Below are 25,813 nucleotides of genomic sequence, written 5' to 3'. Positions count from 1 at the left end.
AAGTAATGAAAATGTCTCTACTAGTTCATCTAGCAATACTATATTTTCCCTTTACTAATGTAATACCTGTAGTACTTATTGGCTTTTGTGACCTTTTTTTGAAGAATATATGTTACCTGTTTTTTGAATATAGGCAGGATTTTTGGTGGTTGCAGCAGTTTCACTCAATCCACACAAATTTTCACTGAAGACTCGAAAAAAATACTCATTTCCCATAATCAGGTCTGACACTATACAGTTTGTGCGACGATAGTGATCAAAAACAGTATACCATTCCTGTAACAAGACTGTACTGTTTAGAAACATGCTATGAAAGGTCAGCCATGGTGCTAGTTTTGGTGTAGAGACCCTTCTTGCTACAAGGGAAAGACAGGTGTTTAACAGTAACTTGCAAAATGAACATTATTTTGCTTCCAGTAAAGATCAGCTAATCTATTTTCTTACATTTATTCTCTGGCTAGCATGACAGTTGTACGAATATTTGCATTTCGAAGAAAAACTCTTTGCGTTTTAGCCCTACTCCTATCTGGGGAACCTGATCCAGGGTGCATTCTCAGGACATGGCTGCTTGATGGGGACTTTCACAAAAGGGATATTTTGCAGTCTGACTGACATACGTACCACTCTCAGTATTCATCTTCCCAGTATACATCCTAGGGTGGCCAGCGGCTGAGTTCAAGTCTAACACCTCCCCCTTCCCCTTCAGTTTCTCCCTGCACTTGCCAAAAGTATCATAATGCCAAAAAACCAATTCCACCCAGCCTTTTGGTTCTTTTTAGCTCCTATTCTTAAATATTTAACTGTCTCCTATGTACCATAGGACACCTTGGGCCCATAACTGATGGTCAAGAATTTAACTTTTTTCCTTAAGTCTTTCTGTTCCCAGAGCAGGGAGTAGTTTTAACTGCACACAGAATCACTGACACAGTACAATTTCTCACCATTGCCTTTTTGTCAGCTTTCTGGACTGTGTAGCCCAAGATCTGTGCATTGCCATCATCTTGTGGAGGTTTCCACTCCAGAGCAGCATTAAATCCCCACACATCCACAAGCTTTATACTCTGAGGTGGGCCAGGCTTGTCTGCAAAGGACACATGAAAAATATCTTACCTTGTGGTTCAATATCTGTGATCTTTGTCATTTCTTTCCACGCAGGGAAAAAATAGAACTTTATATCAATCTATAATTGTTCCATAGCAATACATTTCATTTATGTGAAGTTGAAACTGTAAACAGGAAAGTTGGGAAATTTTCAAATACCCTTCTTAATACTCTTTTAGCGGGACTGAAGCTTACTGAGAAAAAGGTAACATAGTAGAATTACTAACGTAAGGATCAGACAAGTTCTTCCTTTAAATCAAATAAGAACTATGGTATTTGGGTGGGTGTGATTAACTCTTTAAGATTTATTACATGTAGTTTTACTCAATCAGTGCAATTTCTCAGTCATTTAGGTGCACTGAGAGTAACATAAACAGCAACAACATAGGCAACTGGTGGTGCGTTTCTTTTGGATAAGGAAGGCCAGCCATTTGGGAGTGTATGAACATTTCACTTGTGACTGTTGGCTGGAAAATACATTTCAGATAGCCTTAAAAAAGAAAAGGGCTACAGCTTGTTTGAAGAAACAAACCTGGAAGTCCTGCATGTTGCCCAGCCTCTGAATGTCATTTTCTGAGTCATCACTGAAGGCCAGGCGAAAGGCCTTAAGCTCCTTAGATTTCACCAAATCATGTTTTAGAGTTGGTCATAATATATAGGGGCATAGACTTATTTAATTAGCAGCAAATAGTTTACGATTTTCTTTAGAAAATACTTTAAAATACTCTCTTCACTGTGGTTATTTATACCTTTTTGACATCCATATGCTACATCATTGTCTTGCATATTTTAAAATTAGCAAGGAAAGAGGTTTTGTCCTGCAAAATGAAGCTTTCTTAAAAATAGAGTTTGCAGGAACTTGAAACTAGTAGAAAGGCCATGATTATTGCTTGTACCTAAGACAAAATTTGACCATTTCTGGTTAAGTTTTAGGATGTGCTGAGACAGTAGTCTGGCCAATGCTATTGATACTTCAATATCATTTAGTTTGTCCCTTTACTTCAGAGCTTTGGTTTGCAGATAGGATGAAACATTTCAGACAACAGTGCTGAACTGAAACTAAATTGGAAATAGGATTTCTTCGTTGTGGAATATAACTCATTCTTGAAATAAGAAATTTCCGGACTGTTGGAAGAAATCTGACTCACAAGCTGATAAGCGTGCTGCTATCATGGGCTTATTAAAAGAAAAGGGGGAGAGAATCTTACGACAACAGCCTCTGTATTATTTTGAAGAGGGAAATCTGCTAACCTCTCTGTAAGATGCTCATAAAAACTGTGTTGTATCCATGCACTTTAGCACAAGTATGCCTTGTCTGTTGGACTCTGTTTTTTCAGAAGGTGGTCAAAAATCTAGATATGTGTTGCCACCAAGCATAGCTATCCATCAGCTATGCTATGGAGCCTTTCCACTTAGTTTTCATTCCAAGTAATGGGACCAAAACAATATTGATGGCACCGAAGGCTGATCAAGTTTTCCACAGAAACAGGGAGTTCATGTTGGGATGTTTGAATCTGTGTCACTTGATACTTCTGATTATGCCTGTGCTGCCTTAGAGATATATCTCAATTTGGCTATGGAGTGCTGGAAATGTTTCCAAATCATCCTTTCAAGATTAACACCATTAGTGAGTATGAGAATCTGCTTCTCTATCTGAAAAATCGTTTGGACTAATTGATTCTCTGTCCCAACCTTTTAATATGTATGTGAAATTGTTCTGAAAAATACATATTTTTGATTAAAGCAGTATTTAGACTTCTATACTGACTCTTTTTCCCTTTCCCTCAGTGTTTGTTACCTTGCCCACTGGTGAGATTTCTCTGTGATGGCTAGAAAAATGACAGCTCTATCCATGGTGGTATAGATCGAATAAAGAAAAAGCGTGTGCTAAAGGACACAGTACAGTAAAGGACAATTTTACAAAAGGTGGGGATGGATAAATTATCTAAATGGATATTTGTATTCTTGATCTTTGTGATTTTATGAGATAATGCAATCTGCAAGAACATAGATTCAAAATTCCGTTGTAGAACAGTAGAATGTTCCTTTCTCAGTACTAACCAGTGCATCTCTAGCTAGCAATTGAGGGAAGGATAGATCTTAGATAACACACATCTCTCCAATCTCTGAAAAATATGGTTCCCCTCAAATTTTTCCCCCTCTGAGTTAATCAATAAATTATGTCTACCACTATGACCAAAGCAGAAGTGATAGAAAGAGGGGTGGTAAAGGTGGTCAAAGATATGGAATGAGAAAAAACTAAACAAACAAGGAGACTACAGCTTGAAAAAGTTAACTGAGGGGAGTATGACTGAAGGCATAAAATCACAAGTAGCATGGAAAAAGTGAATAAATGATTGTTCATGGTCTTTCTGATACAATACTGTATGGATATCAAGCAGTATTATCAGGAGAGAGACCAAATGGTCAGCTGTATATACACTTAAATGGTGAAATTCCTTACAAAAGGATGTTTGGATTCTGAAACTGGATCCGGATTCAAAAATTGACTGGACAAATTCATGGAAGAAAAAATCCATCAAAAGCTATTCAACAACACAGATAATCCCCCTCCTTCAGGATGTCTCTAGGACACAGGTCCTTTCAAGTTGGGAAAATACACTAGCTAGCAAAACATGCTAGCCCTTCTTTTACCTTCATCCTAGTCATCTCCTCTCTAGCATTGTCATTGATTCTGGGGTAGGTGGATCTTTGGATAGAACCAGTATGGATGTTGTTTTGTTTTGTATGATATTCTTATGTTGTCAGGTTCTTACCTATGATTTGAATTGTTATCACAACTTTATCAGTCATGTTTTCTATTTGAAGAGTGACTTCATATGCTCCTGACTGATGAAGCTCTGCCTTTCTGATAAAGAGGATTGTGTCTGTGTTGCTGTTCCGAATTCCCACATCTTTGGAGTCTAGCGTTTGACCATCTTTCATCCAAGTGACTTTGGGTCTAGGTTTACCCTGGGGAGAAAAAAGGGTTTTTTTAGATTATAATGGATTTTCTTTTCTTACTTTTCTGTTTTTTGGGTTTTTTTGTGTGTGTTCTATAAATTTAGGAAGCATAATTTAATACACGGTGCTGCAATAGAAGACTCTCTAGGTGCTTTCCTGTTTCTGTTTCTTTGCAGACAAGTATCTGCTCTCATATGTGTAGTTTGGTGGCACCATGCCCTGAGGACACCATTTAGTTAGAGAGAAGACTGAAATCATATTGAGAACAGATGCTGAAAAAATAACAGATATTACCTGCTATTTGGGATTCATTAAGGAAACTAAGTAAATTAATGTCATTAATTTTAAAAGAGGATAAAGAAATGGATAACCAAAAGCTGAGAGCAAGTATCACAATGAATTTGCACTGCTCTTGTACTCTTTCCCAGTCATCTGTGAATCTGCATTAGATGGATAGTTGATCTGAATCTATGTGATTACTCTTGTGTAACAGAAGTCTTTAATATGTGAAGAGTTTACTAATTTTTTGTTCCCTTCTCCTATTTTCAAAGTCTTACAAAAAATTCTTGTCATATCTTGAAGTCTCAGGATGTTAAACTTACTGTATAATTTTTTCTGCATTGCAAAAATTGTTTTGGTGACTGTCAGCGTAAACAGACAAAGAGTCACCACACCTAGGAAAGATGACATTGTGGAATCAGTAAGATATCTGTGGCTTATGTCACCATCAAAGTCAGTCATTTCCAGGAAAAGCGGTAGATAATAATTTAGTTATTCAGAAGTACTTTGAGTACCACTTCCACAGTACATGTCCAAAAGAAGAATCCCAGGAAATCAGATGTGGGCCAGATCGTATTTATTAACCCGTTTATAGTTAATCTAGCAGAAAATAATTCACTTGGTTGTTTTTTAACTTTCTGTCAGATTAGTATGATGAAACAGCACAGTGCAAGGTTAGATGAATGCCAGAAGTAGCACAAATGGGTGAGAAGCAAAATGGGTGAGATGGGTGAGACCATCCAAGCCAACAGTTAGATCAGCTTAGGAACTGCAGTCTGAGGCACTGAAGTTGGGACACATATTGCTCTCCATCTCTAGTAACCAGTAAAAGAAAGCACCTCCAAAAGGCTCTTCAATTCATCACATATCTGGAACATACTTCGTTAAGTCTGTATCTTTTTCCTTAGGATACATAGGGAGGTTGGGATACTCAGATCTTCACTTAGGTGCCTAAGGGTAGGTGGAATAAAAATAAGCCTTTGTGTTTTGCTGCTATTTTATTTCAGGTTTGTCTGCTATTTGCTCTGAAAGTCTGTATGGCATCATTTAAATTTTCTGTGGTATTAGAAAAATTTATTAAATAAGAGTCTGACAGAGATGTGGACACAATTATACTTAAGGGGCTTCTAAACCACCTAAAAAATACTGTTCTGTAATAGACACTCATTCTCTGTCTTCTGAATCATCAACTGTTGTATCAAAACTGATATTATGTCAAGGCTGATAATGAACTTTGGATGAGAAATTTTCATGGATTTTCCATCTTCCCTGTTTGGTAACTGATTTTCTTACTGCTTCCTGGCAAGGAGTAGAACCACCTCAGGCCAGTAGCTCTGAAATACTAGCTACAAAGTTATTTTGTGCAGTTCAAGTGTACCTTCACCTTGTCTCATTTTCTGGAACATTTAAAAAAAAACAGCTGGAGGAAGGAGTGGCTTCCCTCCTTCAGTTGGAAGCTATAGCAGCAGTTCTTGAACAAGTAAAAGAAAATGGGTTTGCCCCAATCCATGACAAATTATTAATCTTGACAAAATCATTTACTCTACTTTACTTTCCACATACTTTATATTTTAAAATGGTATGAAGATTCTGTTTGCTAATTGTGGCTAGGAGAATGCTGTCAAAATAAAAACAACCCACTTACAACATTATAACTACATGGAAGAAAGATTTTTGGTTTACATTTCTAATTTTTCAAGGCATTTACAGCTAGATATTTGGCTAGTTTATCAGACTGCTTGCAAGATGAAATAATTTAAAATGGATAGCAGGTCTGGCCCTAAATTTCTTGGTAAAAATTGGTAGGAGAAATCATAGCATTATAAAGTCTCTTTTTTCTATACTTCACAAGAATTGTCTTAAGCTTTGCAACTGCTGGTGTTTTAGTGTGGTTGTTCAGATATTTTCATTATAACTCGTTATTTGAGAAGACTGCAAGCGTTTGCGGTGTTGGTTTTCATATACTTTTATACTGTGAAAAGCTTAAACATACAGAAAGCATGTTCCTAATACATATCCCAGGGGACTGGATTTCTGTAATGTGTAACAGGTAATCCCAGAGCAAACAGTGAGTGACAGAATGAGTAAACAGCACACTGGAGATACCTCAGGCACTTTTACTATAGGGGAAGAACAAATTTAAATGACGTTTTTAGATTTTTATATTCATGCATATATGATGGGCAAGGAACACCTCCGTAATACTGTGAATCTATTCCACTGGTAGCGCATAAAATCCCTTTAATCATGTGCCCTGTAGTTAATTTTAAAGTAAGAATGTGTTGATTCCCGTCCTTTCAGTATGTCCCATGTGCTTATAGGCACTCAAGAGAAAAAGATATGGACTAACGATAATGTTCTACTTTGCTTTTTTCAGTACATTTTCATTTAAAGATTTGAATGTATTTGCAAATAGGATTTGGATAGCTTGGGAAGGTATTTAATAGAATTTCAGTGTTACATGACAAAGCAGAGACCATAGAGGACAAGTGATTTTGACAGGGTTGCACAGAAATTGTAAATAGTAGAAGACACTGACTTACACTTTGATTAGATAATATTCTTTACTTCCTGCTTGTGTTATGTGGCTCAGGACTTCATAGTAATTCTAGTATTTATGTATTTTCTCCTCTATCCTTTTGTAATTTGAAGATTGCAGGTACATCTACTTAGAAGCCTTTTCCTTCAGTAGAAATGCTCATTGACTTAAGCTTTTTCAAAATATAAATAGTGACATGTTCTTTTTGCTTTGCTTTTTTAAAAAAATGCTCAGTATTGGGTACTCTAAGTAGCTTTTATTGTATTAAAAATTACAGCTATAGCTGCAATTCAATTCTAGTTAAAAAATTATTTTGCTAGTTTAAAAAAATCTCTTGAATTAAAATCCTGTGGTTTTGGTGTCAGGCTAAAATTTGCTGTTGATGTAGTTTTTACCATTTTTTCTTAGACTTAACCTTTAAGGAGACAGAGTTTATGCAGTTGCATGATTTCTTTGTCAGTCAGCTGAGCTTTTGAATCATTTGGTTTGTTTCAGCTAAATTTGACAGTGGACTAGAAATCTCTAAGATTAGCTTAGTACAGTTTTGTGAAAATTTGTGACAGGGTGGAACACAGAAACCTCAGTTAGCGTCCCCACTAAGTAAAAGTCAGGGAAGACTTCATCTTCTCCCGTTTTGTTTGGTAACAGCTGATCAGACAGAGCAGGTGAAGCTCTGGATTAGTTGCCCTGTGTACTTTCTCTGGCCCAGGGAACTGAGGACTGGCGGTTCTTGTGGAATATTACAATGAGGCTGTCCTCATCAAAAGAGGTGGGTTATTGTGCTGGGAAGATGGTGATATAGTAACCCCCCAACTTTATCAGTTCCTCTATTTATGGAACAGCTTGTCAGTATCTGTGCGAATTTTCTTCAGACATCAAAGTAGCAAAAATATCAGTTTATTTAATGTTAAAATGTTTTTAAACGCTTACACTAACTCAGAAATATCATATGTAGAATGTTCAATTTTGCATATGATTAGACCTCAGTGAAGGGGCCATTTGGAGATAAGAAACATGAAAGAAAAAAATAAGCATGTGATTATGTTAACGTAATGCAAGCATAGAATTCATGGCAGTTACTCCATGTACTGGTTTGCAACTGCTTACTGATTAGATATATCTCTGTGCAAAAACAACTGTTCATGTAACCTGGTAACCACAAGGTAGAAGACATGTATATCTTTTTTATATAGGTTTTGCTCTTATATTGATTTTTTTTGTACTGATACTGCCCAAACAAAAAAAAAAAAGGTAACATATACCCGTATGTCTCCCATGCTGAAAAATGTTTTGCATACCTCCAGCATCTTTCACATGAGAATTTCAAAACTCTTTACTAATAACACTGATCGCATTTTCATAAACATCAACTGTGGATAGCAGAGAAATTTTAGTTTCTTCAAGTTATAAACGAGGAACAGATGAAATGATTTATCTATGATTACATAGGATATCTCTATCAGAACCAGAATCTGCAGCTCCTAATTTCCATTCCTGTGTCTCACTCAGAAGACCTTTTTCCTTTCATACACTCATTCTTGCACTGTATCTGAAAAAATGCATGTGGTGTTTTAAAGTAGTCATTATAATTGCTTGTATGGTTAGCTGTATATATAATTGTATAAAATGCAAAGACAGGGTAACTTAAGTTTTGTATTCAGCCATTTTGTGTGTATATATTAGCAATTTTTTGCGTGCCATAAATGCGGTTGTAGTTACATGCATGTTCTCTTGAAAAATCTTGCCATAGTGCACTTTTTTACACCTTAAACTCATGCATAGTTATACCCAGCCTATTCTTTTTATATCCACAGGTTCTGTACAAGGCCAATTTTGATAGTCTGTTTATATACAAACTCTAGTTTTCATAGTCCATCTTACAGAAATGCACATAAGCACTTTTGGCTAATGAGTGCCCTAGTAACATCATGTACTTTGGCTCCAGAAGAGTAGTTAGTTGAATTCTTATGTTTTTGTGAATTTCTCTTTTTAAGATGCATTCTATGGTTAATAAGCAAAAAGGGCTCTAGAGTACAGTTACTTTCTCCTTTCACAGTTACTTTTTCTTCTTCCCCAGAAGGAGGGATCATGGAAGAAACTGTAACTGTGAAAGTCACAATTCCTTGTTGATGTTTCCCCTGGGATGGCACAGGTATTACAATATGAACACAGTGCCAAGGCTGAAGGCTTGGTCTTGTGGCTAATTGTCTTTATACCAATACAAACGGTAAGAATTATTACAAGAATATGACTTGTCAAAAAAAACCCAAAAAAACCAGAAGGAGATAAAATTCTATATCATCAACTGTATTTTATTTAAGTACTGCTTAAGCAGTGAAGCAATTGGAGCTTGCGTAAGGGAAACATTTTATTTTAGATAGGCAATGATAAATATCCATAACAAAATAGAAACCAATACATACCTGAAAAGGGATCACAATATTGATTGTCTCACCCACTTTCTTCACCAGAGTCTGTCTGAGATGGCGTGGCAGCCAGATTTTGGGACGCTCTGCAGTTAAGGATTAGTATGTTAAACACAAAGCTTTTTGTTATTTGAAATATTACTTATAGGAGAAATAAGACGAAAAACCAAAGAGGAGAGGTTTGAACTCTTGGAAGCGTAAGATAATTGAGCAAAGACTGTTTACGCAGTTAGGGGAACAGATAGTTCTCTAAGTGTATTCAAGTGGCTACTGGATACAAATTAAGTAGCAAATCTCAGTTATATCTTTGCAACTGTGCAGGTTCCATTGACAGCAGGACTTGTGAAATTTTATTGCATCCAAAATGCAAGATTCCACTGAATGTGAGTCTTCTGTGTGGGCTTCATTTCTTTGCAGGCAGTAGAGGGGACAGGATAAAGGGTAAAAGAGTAAAAGAGTGGTTATGGATTATGATTAATCCATTGCTATATTAATACTACAGCTCCTCATAAATTGCGATTTGGAGATGTCTACGGACTTGTTCAGGGAGCAGTACAATCAATGGATTTTCTTTTCCTCTCTGCAGTCATTCAATTATAGATCTTTCATTGGGGTGGGAGGAGTGGAATATCAGAGTATCAGCTCACTTTTCACTAGCAAAAGCAGATTTTAGCACTCTCTCTCATAGCAGCTCTTAGCGCTATGCTCTGTCTTCCAGTCTCTGCTTTTCTCCACCTCATTGGGAGGTTTTCTGTGTTCTCTCTGGGTCCCTTATTCTTTCCTCAGGCTTTTATAAAAATAATTTCTTAAACTACAGTTGGAGTGTCTGTCTTTATGCCCACTTGGTTTTGAAATGCATTACAGTTTTGTTTTATTTATGCTGGGTCCTCTTACTGTTAGTGAGACTCCGGCAGACACTTCATGTGCATCAAGGTTGATGAATTCACTATTAGCAGCTCTTGATATCTTTTGGACTCCAGGCAAATTAATTATTATCTGCTGCTGTTGGGTTATACATAGGGTGTTAATTAATAACCTAGGACAATATCAAATACAAATAACTGCTTTTATTTGAAGAGTACCTCATCTCTTGTCCCATGCAATGTGATCATTTTGCATTATTATAACAGCTCTTCCAACAGAAAAGTAAATCTGAAAAATTGTGTCTCTTAAATGCTGAGAGCACTATTTCAGGAGGTGAAATGTGCATATTTTTGAAAGTAAGAAGTAAGATTTTATTTTAAAAGCTACACTTTAGAAATATAAGACCTGGACAGTATAATAATGTTCTCAGCATCAGAAGATTTTTTGCTCACAATCAAACTGAAAGAACTGTTTGTATGTTATACTTAGAAGAAGGTGTAGGCTTGTCAGCCCCAGAATTTTTTCTGCTTTGTGTATATGATTAGGATTTTGACCGATGGAGAAAGATGAGTGAGATTTACTCACTCTAGGTACTCACGCAGAATCTCTTGAACAGTAACAGGGTCTTTGATTATTGCTGCTCCGCTCTCACCAGCCAGGTTTATAGCCTTTACACGAAAATGAAGTTTGTCGCCTGTGACCAGGTCTTTAATCAGTGCAGTTGTACGCTCAGTTAGGCCAGGAAGAGCTGGAATCCATTCTGTAGCTGCAAGTACGTACAGGGTAAGCATAGTATAATAATTTATTAACCTTCCAAACTCATGCCTTGTCTACTATTGAAAGTACATTCATATTACAGTAAAATGAATTTAACATGCAATACTACACTTAGAATAAAATAAACTAAGCTGGAAAAAGAATTCTTGTTCCAGAAAGTGTGTTTACACATGGAGTTCAGGAATATGTAAACTTTGCTTTATTCAAAATGGCTTAGGGTAAGGGTAGTTTCTTTGTCATTCTGTCTTATGTCTTCAGGGAGCTTAGCGCTGTGGAGTTTCTCTACATTTGTTTTCATTAGCAAGAAGGGGAAGGGAGTATTTTGAAGGCATCGTTAGCAAGCAAGTGAAGCCTTAATTTCATTTCTTCATGGAATAAATGTATCTCTTGTGGGTGTCCAAATGGAATGGTGGGAGACACATGTACTGAGAACATAACAGAGCACATAACTGTTGAAATTTATTATCACTTTTTCATTCTGACACTATAGAACAGAATTCCTGGGGATTCCTTAGTTATTACAACAACACAGAAGTGCTATTGTAAAATCATTCTTCTAGGATGAGGTCATAGGGATTCTAATAATTCCATCATGACATCTCATTAAGGACTAAAAATTATTTCTGGATAAATTATATCCTGTAGAAAACTTTAGTTTAGGTTATATGGCAATTTTGCTTAGTGACAGAGAAAATACCACAATTAAAGTGATTAAAGTTATGATTTAAAAGATAAAGTTATGTGGTAACATCACAGTAAATTGAATGTTGTAGATACGATGCAATTATACTTTCTGTTATCAGACTACAAGTATTAAATGGGACTAGGTGACAGTTACTTGAAAATAACTGCAGTGTTTGACTAATGATGTTACAGTCATGTTATTGTATTGATTTTAGGGAATATGCAATTTATGAACGCTATAAAAGTATGGTAATAGTGACTATAGAACTACATGGGTATTTTTGTACTTTTCTGTATCAAAGTTTAAGATGATGATTGTGAAGATATTAGGGTTGATGTGACTGCCATGGTGTTACAGTCATGTCGTGGTAGGTCTGGTAGCTTAGAATTAAACTTTAATGATACTGGATATGGTTATTTCTTGTGATACTGCAGTGAAACTATTGCAATTGTAGTATTTTAATAACATTCAGTTGCTACTACCTAATGCTAGTGCTTACTTACATCCATCTTTGCAGTATTCCACAATATAGCCATCTAATCCCCCTGCTCCAATCCGTTCAGGGGGTCTCCACTTCAAAGCAACAGTGCTGTCAGAAACATCTTCCACTGTAAAGTGGGTTGGTTCACTTGGAGGAGCTATAAAGAAATACATAGAAGTAATTTCTGAGATATAGCAATATAACCATGAGAATTCGAAGACTAGAAGTAGTGATTAGTATCTGAATTACATAGCACTATCTGCTTTAATAAAATAAATTTAATTGAAGCACAGTCATAAATTGTAACACCTAATACTTCATTTAATAGAAGTGCAACACAAGATTCCTATAATAGGGAAGGAACAAGAGGTCTAGATAGCAGTTGCTCTTCACATATACTCCCTTATGAATAAAAGCTGGTGAAAAAGGAAGAGTTATGGACAAGTGAGTCAAATTATCAGCAGAAGTTAGCAGAAAAGTTTCAAAATAAAAATGCATACAATTTGTATGCTGTCCCTACAGCCTGAATGTAATCGGGGTGACAAAACTGACATAGTCGGGGACCAAATTCATCAGTGGCTATATTTGATATACCTTGTTTTCCTCTAATAATGGTGAAAATGACCAAAAGTTATGACTACATATTTACAAAAACATTAGATCCATTTTGTGCATTTCTAATAGAGACGTATCTGAGAAAAATATTTTGGAGCTAAAGAATTTCACTTTTTGTTGCATATAGCTATTTCATATCTTCTGAGAACAGCAGTCTCCTTGCTCTTTTTAATTCCATAGTTCAGAAGGACCACCAGCTAAATTCTGTCTTCTTACACATGACCTGCTTGCTAATTAAAAAATAAACGAGAAAAGCCCTTACTGGAGAATCCCAAAGCCTGAATACACATAAATGCTACTGTCAAATCATTGATTCCAAAAAGCAAACAGAAAGATAACTCGTTCAAAGTAACATTTGGAATGACTGGAACATAACATTTAGTATACATGGTACAAAACAATGATGTTAAAGAAATATATATTTGACATACTGTATGTGTATAAATACATATCCTAAACTGAACATTTTTGAATATACTTAACAGATTTTACATGTTAGAAATATTTCATATATAAAGTAAATTAAATATACAGTTTTATAAACTGTGCCACTCATGGAGATTGATCTTAGTTCCTGAAATTATTACAAAAAGCATATCACCCAGTTTTCTTTTTGTAGCTCTGTCAAAATTTTTCATATTGAAATTGGAGCAAGGACTGTGAACCACATACAGGAGGCAAAGGCAGTTGTGTGCATACACAACCACACAGTACACCTTCAAAACCCCAAACCTCTTCTCTGAAGCAATAGTGTGAACTTAATCCTTAATCAAGTAATTCTCTGCCTATCCCATGAAAACTTTGGACCTTTTGGTTCAGTAGCTCTTCTGGATGGTTCCAGTTTGCCCTCTTTTGTTGCAGACCAGCTGTTGGGTGTTTGAAGTCCAGAATTAGCAGACCCTTCTTGCAGTTTATCCTTTCCTTCTGACCCATTCACTACATCATCTGCTTTTACATTATCTCCTTCAGCAGGCTGTCCCCCTTCGCTGATATTTGTAGATTTGGCAACTCTAGTCATTTTAATCTCCAGCTATTTGTATTTTTGTGGCTCTTCTTTTTAAAGCTCTTAGCAGGCAGGCAGGCTTCCTGAGGACTCTTTTGGTTTGCTCCCAGCTCATGAACTGCGGGAGACACTGACTGCTGAGATGGGAAGGATTATTTATAGAAAATCATTCCTCAAATATTTTCTTAATCAGCTATCCTTTTAGCTGTGGAGGGGGCCAGGATTAAGGGAGTACTGGGTGGGATACTGTGATATTTGCACCCATTAGGGAATGGGGGAAGCTGAGAGGGACAGGGAAATTTCTGTCAATTAGTTCCCCTCCTTTCCAGACCCAGCTTGACTCTCACACTTCTAATTATAACAACTAGAAATTCATCAGCAATTTCATGAAACTGGAACCTCTGTGCTTCTCAGGAAGGGGAATGAGAGATGGAAAAGAGGAAGATGACAAATGAAAAGCTCGATTAATACAGAATATAGAGATGGCCAGCAGCGTCTTTTTTTTACATATTCGTTTTGAGTATAAGGACAGTTGAAGTGAGGAAGTGAAAATTGTCCTGTCTTTGTTTTGTCCTAGCAATAATACACAATGTGGTAAAACTCACCAATTGGCATGAAGGGTTGTGAGGCAGAGCTTGGCCGGGACATGCCAATAGAATTCACAGCATAAATCCTCATCTCATAAACTACTCCTTCAATCATTCGCTTGGCTTCATAGGATAGCTCTTTTAAAAGGTCAAAGTTCAGTCTCATCCATCGAAAGCTCTTCTTCTTCTTCCTCTCTAAAATATAGCCTGGAAAGGATATCTCTTATGGTGTAAAGGAATTGCAATGTTATTATTTCACACACAGGAGAAGAGAAAATCACCTTTCTTCCATGGCTTGAAAGAGCCAAATGTGATCCAGAATTATTGCACGTAACTGAATTGTGTGAAGCTTTGGTATTTTCCTCCAGTTTCCTCTTGTATTGCTTTCTTGCTATGTGACATTCTTGCATGAACAATTATGCTTTTCACAGTGGAACCCATTTGGAATAGTCTTTCTGTGTCTGTTATTAGGCTTTAAGTATATTTTGCATGTTATACTATAGTATTACTCTATTTAGATGCATGCAAAATAGAGATACTAGTAGAACTGATATAAATCATAAATCTTTTCTGGCCTAAGTGCTGTCATTCACTCCTAGTGGCAGAGAAATGAATGACACCCAGCAGCTCATCAGAAGGCCCTTTTAGTGAAGGAGAAATTGCCTTAAATTGTGTAAGATAAGACATAGAGTTAAAAAAAAAATTCTTTCTTACATTCAGCTGCAATTCACTATTCTTATTATTGACTAATATAATCAATCCCAGTGCAAAAAATTAGCAGGAAGAACAGTTTGACACTTCCCTTCATTTTTTTAAAATGAGTTATCACAGAACTTATGCTAGATATCTCTGTCCATGCCTAAGTGCTGGAATCGTAGAGTGCTCCCCAGAACTGTGCCCAGACCCCTGCTGTTCTTTAGGCCTGTAGCAGAGTGAGTCCCGGACATGCACCATTTTCCTTCCTCTGGTTTCCTTGGGAAGGAAAGCGAACCTGCATGATTACAGAGACCCAGGCTAGCGGGATTCAAGGCACAACGTATCTGTAGTATAGCTTCATGTAGTCTGCATGCCTAGAGTCCAGGTCCAGGTACATAGTACTATTGCCCCCCAACACTATGTAGTAGTCCCCCTACTCCCTCATCATGCGTAGCCTTTTCCACAGCACTGTGTTATTTTTCAGAATGATGAAGCCAGAGTGGGTTATCAGCTTTCAACATAAACTGCTCTTCTCCCCAGACTGGGAACATGTCTGTGATTCTTGATAGATATGGAGGATAGTTGTGCAACACATTGGAAAAGTTTGTATTAAATTATTTTCCAGTGACCTGCTACTGATGATATGCTTGCATGTGATGCTCATAGACTTCTTTTAAACAGATTTGTTTTGAAACATCAGAGTCATCAGGAAGTGCCTGGTATGTGTAAATCATTATGCAGTATATTTATATGTATGATACACTTATCTCTACACCTAGTCCACAGAGGATGTAAATCTGTGGCAGTGATTTGCTAAGGTAGTATAGGTCTATAGCAAACAAATTGTTAAGGCTTGTGACTTGAGCTCTGTAGGTCAGTGATTTAATCCCTGCTTTTGACAAAGGTTGTTTCTGTCAAACTTGCAGGTATCCCTTTGGTATACCTGAGCAGTATGGTTTGCACTTACAGGGTCTAAAGGGAGATGGAGAACAATAGGCAGAGTTGCTGACATGCTATAGGTAGACATATCCTGCATCAACCTTCCCTGTCGATACTGAATTTCAAGAAGAGCATGGGTGTCTAAAGAATGTTTTGGGAAGTGAGTGGCAAAAGTTCCTTTGAGCTGATGGGTTGTATCGTCGCTTTTAATGCAGAAAGTTCCTCCTGACTTGCAGTTGTCTTTTTTTTCCCTACCTTTTTAGCATGCTTTTATAGCTTTGTTTGAATGGATAGTACAACATCTTGGCTTTTGTTCAGATATTTCATGCTATTTTATTCTATTAATTTATTCTATTTTCTTCTATTGACATTAACAAAATCATGCCTTTGATATTTTCCAAACTGTGTGTGTTTTCCAAATGCGAGCATGCTTTCCAAAACATATATGCCCTAACAACTAAACACAACCAAATCATGAGCTTTGCCTAGTCAAAGTACACTGGGAAGTTTTGGCTGTGGTAACCAACAGCTTTTGATATTTAGCTTAGAACGTAATAGTTTAAGTTGTTAATTTCTTGCTTGCTTCCTCTCAGAACAGATGAAACCACAAAGGAGTGGCCCAGTAGTATCCTGTTTATTCCTGCACAGATAACTTCTATTGAATTAAATAAGGTTACTCCATTCTTGAGGAAGTAAATGAAGTCCAAATATCCAAAAGCAAATACCAACTGTTCTCTTCTAGGTACTATGCAGGAAATTAGAAGAATTTTAGAGCATTTCTAGCACTGGCATCCATATGGGACTCTGTATAGGTTTCAGTGTATTTAAAAAGGAAACTCAAACTCCAATGGTCTTTATTAAACAAATTGCTGGATTTGGAGTCTAGAGGATTTTTTTCCTGAAATTGGCCAAGACCCTGCCTTTTTTTTTTTCCTTCCTGGGATCACAGGGAGTTTTATTTAACAAATATCATGCTCGGTAGACATTTTGCATGGTATTGGTGATATTCTTGATCTTCTCTGCTCATTTTCTGTAACAGATGATAATTTTGGCCTCTACTACAGATTTTAAGGTCATTACAGAGATTGAGAAGTGTTTTGTGACCTATGGTATGTGGTTGGTTTGGGATGAAGTAGAATTATGAAGTAGTCTTCTAAAGGAAACATGCATTGCATGACTGCTCGAGATTGCGGAGGACTGGAATTGATGACTAAAGTGGCTATTTCTCTGTTTCAGTATTCCTAAGCAAGTTCAAAGGCCTGTACACTGATCTCAAATTTCAGTCTTGAAAGGGAATACCTAACTTTAGTTACTTTGGCATCATCTCCTGCTTTGATACTTCCTATTTATTTTGGTACTTTTATCTAAGGCGAGAATTAACTTACTCACTGAAATATTTCTCTGATTTCAATGGCACAGGTAGAGGGCACTCTCTCCCTAAAATTGAAGGGCAAGAATCTAAACAGTTTTGAAGGATTGATATCCTCGAGCAGTTAGTTTCTGAAGGTCACCCTTCCTAGAGTGAATAAACTTATAAAGTCATTTTGAATCATTTTAAAGGAGCAGCAAAAAATAAAAGTGAGACTGCTGGGGAGTTTGTATTTTAGTACTTACCAAGTACTGGTTGCCCACCATCATATTTAGGGGGTTGCCACTGCACAGTACAGTAATCTTCTCCAATATTGCTGATCTTGGGGGCTTCTGGAGGGTCAGGAACATCTGAAGAATATGTGAGAATGAATGCAATGAAACATTTTTTATTTAACATTTTTCCATATTGAATATCTAAATGGTTTCTTTAAAAAGAAATCAGACATCCTGAGGAATTTCCTAGTCAGCAGTATTAAAGACATATGATTTTTTCATCACCATGGTGCTTCTAAAGTGATGATGCAGATTTGTCAGATTGAAACAGTAGATATAATATAAAATTCATTACTTAGTCCAGAGTGAATGCTGCTCTTTGATGCTTCCAAATTAGGTTGGTTTTCCTTTAAATAGTATTTGATTATTCAGATCTCTTCTTCTTCCCAGAAACAGCCACCTCTTTGTAAAATGTAAGATAATCAGCTGTATAGTAATAGGGATAATCAGCATCCAGTCATTCATGACTGACATGTATTTATGCTACAAACCAAAAAAACCCCCAAACCCCAGAACCCACATTAGTGAGAGACAACACTGGTATTTCCTTCTTTGGTATATGGAGAGATCTTTTGCAGACAACAAATGGCTCCTATCTGAATTTTATCTAATGAGAAATAAAATTTGACATCATGCTCATTATACAAGATCTTTTACCTAATTGGGACAGAACTGTTGAGTATGTTAGGAAACAGCTCCACCAGTTCTCCAGCCAAATGAGAAGTAACAATTCACACTTGTTAGTAATTTGTCCTCAAATCTGTAACAAGAGGCTCACTCCAGGGTTTCCTACTTTGCCTAGAACAAACTTTATATATATTATAATGGCTACATGTCTCACATATTTTGTTACTTATGGAGATATTTGTAATAAATATATCCTGACTTAAGATTTATAAAAGATGAAAACAGACTTAGTATTCATCTTAATGAGTTCAAAAAGCAGTGAATTCCAAATTACAATACTGTAGGTGAAAAGGATTTTCTTTTATCATTTCTAAGTTTGTTCATAACCTAACCTTTTGTTGTATATGTGACAGGATATAAAGATGTTAAATCCTATGAAAAATTTCATAAAAATTATTGACTCAGAATCACATTCCCCCCCAGCTCCTCTGTGACTCACAGTTAGAATACATTTATCTTGGGTCAGAGACATTATATAACTCTTTATTCTATTAACCATTTGCTACTTATAAATGAAGTCATCTTTGTTTAAAAATAAAGCACAACAACAAAATGTCAAGAAGTTATTTCTCATCTCGAACTAGCATGAAGAATACTCTTCAGAAGGGAATATCGTATATAAATGATAGGATCACCTGAAACTGGAAAAATATAAAAAGAAAGCATGTGGATTTATACTGGGAGTTGTTCTCTTTCCTTTTCACACAGCAGGCACCTTGCTTCAATTTTAGAGAAGGGTGAATTCCACTGAACTTGAGAGATTTTCATGGCCTATTTCCTTCCTTCACTTACCAATAACTTTGACTGTGATATCAGCCTTATCTTCTCCCACTGGATTCTTAACTATAACTCTGTATACACCCTCGTCCTCCTTTTCTGCTCCTTCAATGATGAAGACACAGTGGTCTTCATGCATCTCCACACGAACTCTGCCTTCAGATTCAAACAGAAGCTGTGGGCAGTGAAAGTAGCAGATAAAGTCATTTTAAGCTGTGCCAGGGACAGCCTGATGAACCTGCATGTACCTAGTGGAAAACTTCATAGCATTGAATATTATTGAAATTATTCAAAAGCTATAAATACAGTAGTTCAGGTTCTATTTACTTGTAAAAGACAATATATTAACCACAAGGCTCAGATAAAGTAAATGACTTTTGGGAAAATTGGCTTTGAAAGTCTGCAGGTCCTTAAGTTCATTCATAATTACACATTCTCAGTTACATTTCAAAGAAGTTACTGAGTACTTCCATCAATTGCTGCATGGGATGATTGCTAGTATCAGCATAGAGTTTCATGGATAACAATTGGCTGGTAGGTAAATGCAAGAAGTTTTGCAAATTCAGTTTCAAATGGTTGAGCAAATGTTCTTGATCAACAGTATCTACGTTTGGCATCAGCTAACACTGATTTGAACAATTTATCAATACAATTAACCATATTTCTTTGTAACTGTTAATGGCAGCAGTGTGATTTCTGTCACTCAAGACTGTTAAATAGGTTCTTGTTTTTTCTACTCCCCTTTGAGCTAAGAGGTCTCAACATAATCACCAATACTTTGCTGTGTGTTTATAAAGCCCTCCTTTCTTCTTTATCTGCCCTTGTATTTTTAGACTTGGAACAGGAACCACTCAAAACGTATGTATCCTAACCCTGATAAACATGCCTGTGTATTGCTGCATAATAAACTGTAAACTACGTTTGACTCTGCTGAAGTAAAAAAATATGTATGATAAAAGGAGCTCGTTGGAAAATCATTCATCATTTCCTACATACATAACCCACTCTCTTGACCTGTTGTCATCTTTCCCTGTGTCCTCTACGATTTTGTCCAAGATATATATGGCTGGACATTCACAAATACTTAAAAAAAAATTTTTTTTTGAATCTTTGTAATACAGCCACCAAAGGACAGCGATTAGAACAAGACTTCCTCAATGAGTATCTTACTCTAAAATTACTCACCAGATTTCTTGTGCCTAGTTAATGTGCTTGATAATAGCCATCGTGAGGCTTGATGTTGGACTTGATGTGATATTTGCTTGATCAGTTTTAATATCTACCAACTTTAATTTTACTTTCTTCTGAATAGGACCATTTAACTGGAAAAATCTAAGCATACTTGTGTGTCTGCATAAATAATAAGGAGCTTACCTTACTATCAGTATTTAAATCACTGCTGTTTTCTGAGGAAATCATGGAATCATCATGGCTTAGGACAAGGTCGCTTTTCTATATAAGCAGAGAAACCACAGAAAGTCAGCTAAATCTTACCGAGCAGAGCAGTAAAGTTGTTTTTGCAAGACAGAGGAGAAAAATCCATAGGTATGTTGTGGGGGTTGCATACAGAGGTGTGCCAGAAGTGAAGAGCTAATGAGAGCAAGCAGAGCTGGGAAGGAAATCAACCGATATGAAGGCAAAAAGCAGAAATGGAAATAGAGTTATCAGACTGCAGTGAACTAAAGGAAGCATAAATCAGCAAAACCAAATTTATAGCTTCATAAACAAAGATGCCTGACTTCCCTGCAGAATTGTAACTAGCTGTGAATCTCTCTGTGTCCTGTAGTAATAGAATTACTGACCTTGTGCAACTACAGAAACAAAGATTATTTCTTTCATTAATAATGGAATTAAGTCTACGAAGAAGTTTTAATGCTCAGAAATACAGTCAGATCTGTAACACACATCAAAAAAAGTATTTCAATAGTATATCTTATCGTTCCTTCAAATCAAGCCTGGTTTCTTTCCCTTATCTTTCAGATCTCATGTCTTAGAATAATAAGGTGTAAGATTTGTCTGAAAATCAATCCTCATTTTTCAGAGAGACTTTTGCACAACAGTCAGAAAAGTGTTTTTTGACAGACAGGCAAGTGTTTTCTGTTTGTTTCCATACCAATTCTGCATTGCAAAAGGAAGTCTTAAATGTTACTAGATATGCTCACCTGAACAAAGAATGCTCCAGAATCATGAGGAAATGAAGTTGGGGAAATAAATATAATTGGCCATCTTATTTTGTCTGTATCTGTTCATTTTTTCATGCTACCTATGGAAAGTGTAATGATGCTGTAGAATCTTATGCAAGGTATTCCTGTGTTTTGTGCTAGTTAAAGCTCAAGAGCACACAGTTGATGAGGGGTGGGGGTGCTTTGAGATAGCCAGAAAGGGAGCTCTCCTAGCATTTCATGCCTAGCTGCTAATTCTTTTCTTTGATGTTTTGCAATTACTCTGATAAGGCAAATAGTAAGTGTCCTCTAAATTCTCAAACTCTAAATTTTCAGTATACTAAATAGAGTTTTGCCCTTCAGCCCCAGTGATTTGTTAAGAATATAGTTTCTTCACAAACTGTAGAAAAGCCCTTGGAAAAGAAATGAAAGAAACTGCCATCTCCAGAATATGTCCATCCTCTCAGGAAATTATCTTTTTTTTTTCCTTTTTTTTTCTGTGAGGTAGAAATAGAATAAACCTGTATGGTATCCTTTTGTCCGCATGTATGTGTATCTACTATTCAGTCCCTACTTTTGGAATGGACAAAAAAGGGAACAATTCAGAAAAAGAATAGTTCAAGATGACTCCTGCAGAAACAATTAAATCTCAAAGATTTAACAGCTGCATTGCAGCTTTTTAATTTTTTTTTAATTAAGTTTTAAAACTATTTTTAAAAGGACAATGAAAATACTGGTAGATAAGAACTGTAAATCTAAGTCAGATTTGAGAAAGAAAATAAATTCCCTGTTGTGACTTCCTTGCCTCAGCTATTGTGTCAGACTACACATTACCTTGTTTACTTTCTGCCAGATGACAGTAGGTGTTGGATCTCCTGATATGGGAACATCCAATCTCAATTTGTTCCCAGCCACCACAACAATAGTGTCAGGGGACTGGCCCAGACAGTCAAGGTGGATTTTGGGAGGTTCTACAGCAAAGGCAAAGAAAATAAGTTTTAAATATGTTTTGAGTGTTTGGTATGAAAAGAAGTGATTACTCATGCATTACATTAAAAATGAAAATATTCTGTATCCTTTGCTATTGTAAACATGTTTATCTGCATATAAAATAACAACTGTTGTTCTTACCTTCTCTTGGTACAAAATCAATCTTGACCTCTGGGGAAAAAAAAAAGGTGTGGGGGAGAAATAGATAGGAAAACTGAGAATTTGTGTTTCATCTGCACCCAAAAAGTAATTTTAAAATTGATCAGTCATTAAATATATATAATGGATATAAATGAATCACATAATGGATCAAAATCAACAGATGAATGCAATGAACTGGGAGACAGACTTTGTAAAATAACATAATAATAACAACACAAAATATCAGACAAAGCAATGTAATGTGCCTATCTTCCGGTATCAGGAAAGGGATTCTCCATACCCTTTCCTGGTGTAACCATGGTTAGTTCCATCTTTTTACCCCTATGAAATTCCCATTATATATTCTAAGATAACTCACCCAAAAACTGAAGCTTGGCAGAAAGGTTGTAAGCAAATCCCTTGGGGATGAAGGAATAGTCAGCCTCATCACCTGGTGTTACATCCTCAATAGTTAGCTTATGGATTCTGGACAACATGAACAAATATGTTCAACTCTGTTACCTTTCCAGGAGAAAAAGGGCTATATCAAGCGATAGTGTGCAGGCTATAGTTTATGGAGAGACATTACTGTTTCCTCTCCCCTTTCCCCTATATCAAGTCAACAACCACTAGGGCTGTGGACAGTGCTACTTTTAATACTCAAGTAAGTTCATCTCAGTGTGATGTCTATGAGTTTATTTTTCTTGTCAAGGTAGATGCATTATGCTTCAAAGTTGAGCTGGCTTGAATACAGGAAGCAGTTTCTCTGCTTTAACCCAGTCCTTTACCATTAGAAAGGTCATTGTAACATTGCTTACTGTTTTCATTTAATCAGATCGTGAATAAAGGAAACTGTGAAAAACAAGCCAAAGAATGATACTCCATCCCTCTATTATTGTAAATTTAAAGCAGAATACAGAAAAGGAGTACCACGGAAGAGTTTATCTAATAGATGTAATACCTGTGTACCTTATGAATCTTTTTGGTCTCATTTACAATACCTAGGCTTCTAAGGAACTTGAACACTAAATTGTACAACTGTACATATATTAATATTTATTTTAAAAAATAGTTTTTGTAAAGGGGCTTACACATAAGTGCTATCTTAATCTATCTAACTACTGCTGCTCAATTTAAAGTTACCAGCAATATATTTTCTAGATGATTTCAATACCAAGAAAACATGAAATCCAAGTGAAAACTGAGGATGAATTCTGCTAAATTACCACTGATATCATACACGCAAAATGTACCAGCACAGGAAGTCTGCACATGTACCAACACAAAGTTGTGTCTATATGTTGATTGTGCATGGAGAGGTTTTAACTTTTTTCTTCTAACTGGAGCCAAGACAAAATCTAGTTTTATATTCCTATCCCCCGAGATAATAATTCTTGTAGTTTGTAATGCAATACCCAAACCTGTACATGCTTTCTGAAACATGACTGACCTGCCAATATGAGAGATCTTTATCCTTTCATCTGGAACCACCTCTTTTCCATTTTTCAACCAGATTCCTTTCACATTTTCATCAGAAACTTCACACTTGAAGACTGCCTGGTCACGTGCCTTCACTGTCAGGTCCGCAATGCTCTGGTAAACTTCCAGCTTTTTCTCTGATATTGTGGGAATAATTGATACGTACATCAACAAATCAGAATAGATCTGTAAAGTAAACAGCTAATATGACTTTATTGAGCAGAAAAACCTGGGGCTGAGTAGAAACAGCATTGGGCTGTTTGTGGAAAGGTGAAACATGAAGGGAAATCCACAGCATGCAGGGTTTTAACAGGACTGGTTAAGGCTAAGCACCTGTTACTATTGGGATATCTGTTACATCTGGCACACAGGTTTGAGTTCTCCTTGAGGCCTGTATGATGAACCCTTATTCCATTTATTAAATCATCTTTTTCCCTGGCATAAGGAATATCCTACCCCTATGCACTAGCATGGAAAAGGTTACCTTTAGCTTGCTTTCATTTTTAGCTTCCCTGCTTCTGTGATATTACCTATGCCTACCTTGTACAATTAGTTCAGCGACTGATTGTCCACCATTGGTCTTCACAGTGTAGTGTCCACTGTCCTCCTTGGTTGACTCATTAATAATGAGATACTGCTTTTTCCCATCTTTCTTAAATCGATATTTGAATGTTTCTTCCCGTGTCAGCTCAATTCCATCCTTTTCCCTGCAATGCCAAATAACGTTGAGTCATTTTTCTGTAAACTTCAGGCTCTCTCTTCTGGGTGGAAGAGGAGGATTAAGAGTCAGCTCAGTGTTGCTAGAGATGAGAAGACACAAGATAAACCCAATCTTTGATTGTAGTATTGCAAGTTAGCAAAAAAGAGCCCATTTCACAAATGTCAGTGGAACCAGAACTGCTAGGCAGCAGAATCCTACTAGCTTGACAATTAATTTTCCACTAGATATTTGACTTCTAGTTCAAGAGAGTTCATTCACAAGGAATTACTTGATTGTTACTATTTATATGCTAGAGATATAGAGTAGCTTAAATGCTGTGCAGGATACAGTGATGATGAGAAAACTGGCCAGCAATGAATGTATTCTCTTAAAAGGTGCCATAAGGAAAACAGGGCTTGCTGGAAAATGATTAAAAGTTTTAATTTTCCTGATGTGAATTGTAGTTGTTTTAAATTCATGGTTTGTAGACATCAGGAAAAAGAAAGATTTTAGAATGGATTTAAATGAAGATTCATTTTGGATTTTTGTAGCCCTTTCCATTCAAGGATGTCAGAGTATTTTTAAGACATTACTAAATTAAGCTTCACCACCCAGCCTGGGAGGAAATTTAATTATTGCAATTTACAATCATCATGGAGGGAACCAAGCAGAGAGGATTCAAGCTGTTTAGTCAAGGTCACACAGAAATATATATGAGTTTTTAAAGCTCTCCCCTCTGTAATCTGCAAATAACATAAACAATTTACAAGAAAATAGCTTGAAATTTCTCCAACTATTCATTTTTAGCATTTATATTTTTCATTATTATTTGAATAATACCACTGAGATTTGTAACTTAAAACATCTTTCTCTTTGATACTTATTCATATGGAAAAAAAAAGCAGTAAAAAATGCTTTTAATAGAGTAAGAAATTTCTTTCTACCTTGTGTTATTTTGCTTATTTGTTACCAGTATTGCAATATGACTGCTCATGTTAACAAATGTGTTCACAGGGCAGCAAATTGGATTGCTACTTAGGGACTCATTAAAACACTGTAACTCTAATCTCCAAGTAGCTGTATGCAAGGAAACCTTTTGCCTATGTACAAATCTGCTGAAGTAAATCACAAGATCAAAGCTTTAAACAGAAGGTAGGAATCCTACAGTTTGTGATTTAGATATATATTCTGCAACTTCATTTCAAATTCATTTCAGAATACCTGCCATTTATGCCTTCTAGCTGTTCCTCAAAGCACAGCTTATTGGAATTTACAGT

The 25,813-nt window shown here is 36.3% G+C and overlaps 1 protein-coding gene across 1 annotated transcript in view; it reads right to left on the bottom strand.

The window, feature by feature from the left end:
- The window catches only part of MYBPC3 (myosin binding protein C3), a 65,095-nt gene that overhangs the window by 7,548 nt on the left and 31,734 nt on the right, over nucleotides 1-25,813 (bottom strand). The window contains exons 17-31 of the mRNA XM_067295553.1: nucleotides 24,377-24,543; nucleotides 23,808-23,973; nucleotides 22,737-22,843; nucleotides 22,358-22,387; nucleotides 22,061-22,197; nucleotides 20,439-20,516; nucleotides 19,080-19,239; nucleotides 17,571-17,675; nucleotides 14,340-14,528; nucleotides 12,139-12,273; nucleotides 10,772-10,939; nucleotides 9,307-9,395; nucleotides 3,879-4,074; nucleotides 942-1,081; nucleotides 117-276 (exon numbers count right to left, since the gene is read on the bottom strand). Coding sequence (XP_067151654.1) covers nucleotides 117-276; nucleotides 942-1,081; nucleotides 3,879-4,074; nucleotides 9,307-9,395; nucleotides 10,772-10,939; nucleotides 12,139-12,273; nucleotides 14,340-14,528; nucleotides 17,571-17,675; nucleotides 19,080-19,239; nucleotides 20,439-20,516; nucleotides 22,061-22,197; nucleotides 22,358-22,387; nucleotides 22,737-22,843; nucleotides 23,808-23,973; nucleotides 24,377-24,543 — 2,027 coding nt within the window. The remainder of the gene's footprint in view (nucleotides 1-116; nucleotides 277-941; nucleotides 1,082-3,878; nucleotides 4,075-9,306; nucleotides 9,396-10,771; nucleotides 10,940-12,138; nucleotides 12,274-14,339; nucleotides 14,529-17,570; nucleotides 17,676-19,079; nucleotides 19,240-20,438; nucleotides 20,517-22,060; nucleotides 22,198-22,357; nucleotides 22,388-22,736; nucleotides 22,844-23,807; nucleotides 23,974-24,376; nucleotides 24,544-25,813) is intronic.

This window comes from Apteryx mantelli, chromosome 4 (assembly GCF_036417845.1).
Source record: "Apteryx mantelli isolate bAptMan1 chromosome 4, bAptMan1.hap1, whole genome shotgun sequence".
Lineage (NCBI taxonomy): Eukaryota > Metazoa > Chordata > Aves > Apterygiformes > Apterygidae > Apteryx > Apteryx mantelli.
The sequence above is the reverse complement of the archived record's forward strand: the minus strand, read 5'-3'. Positions and strand labels throughout refer to the sequence as shown.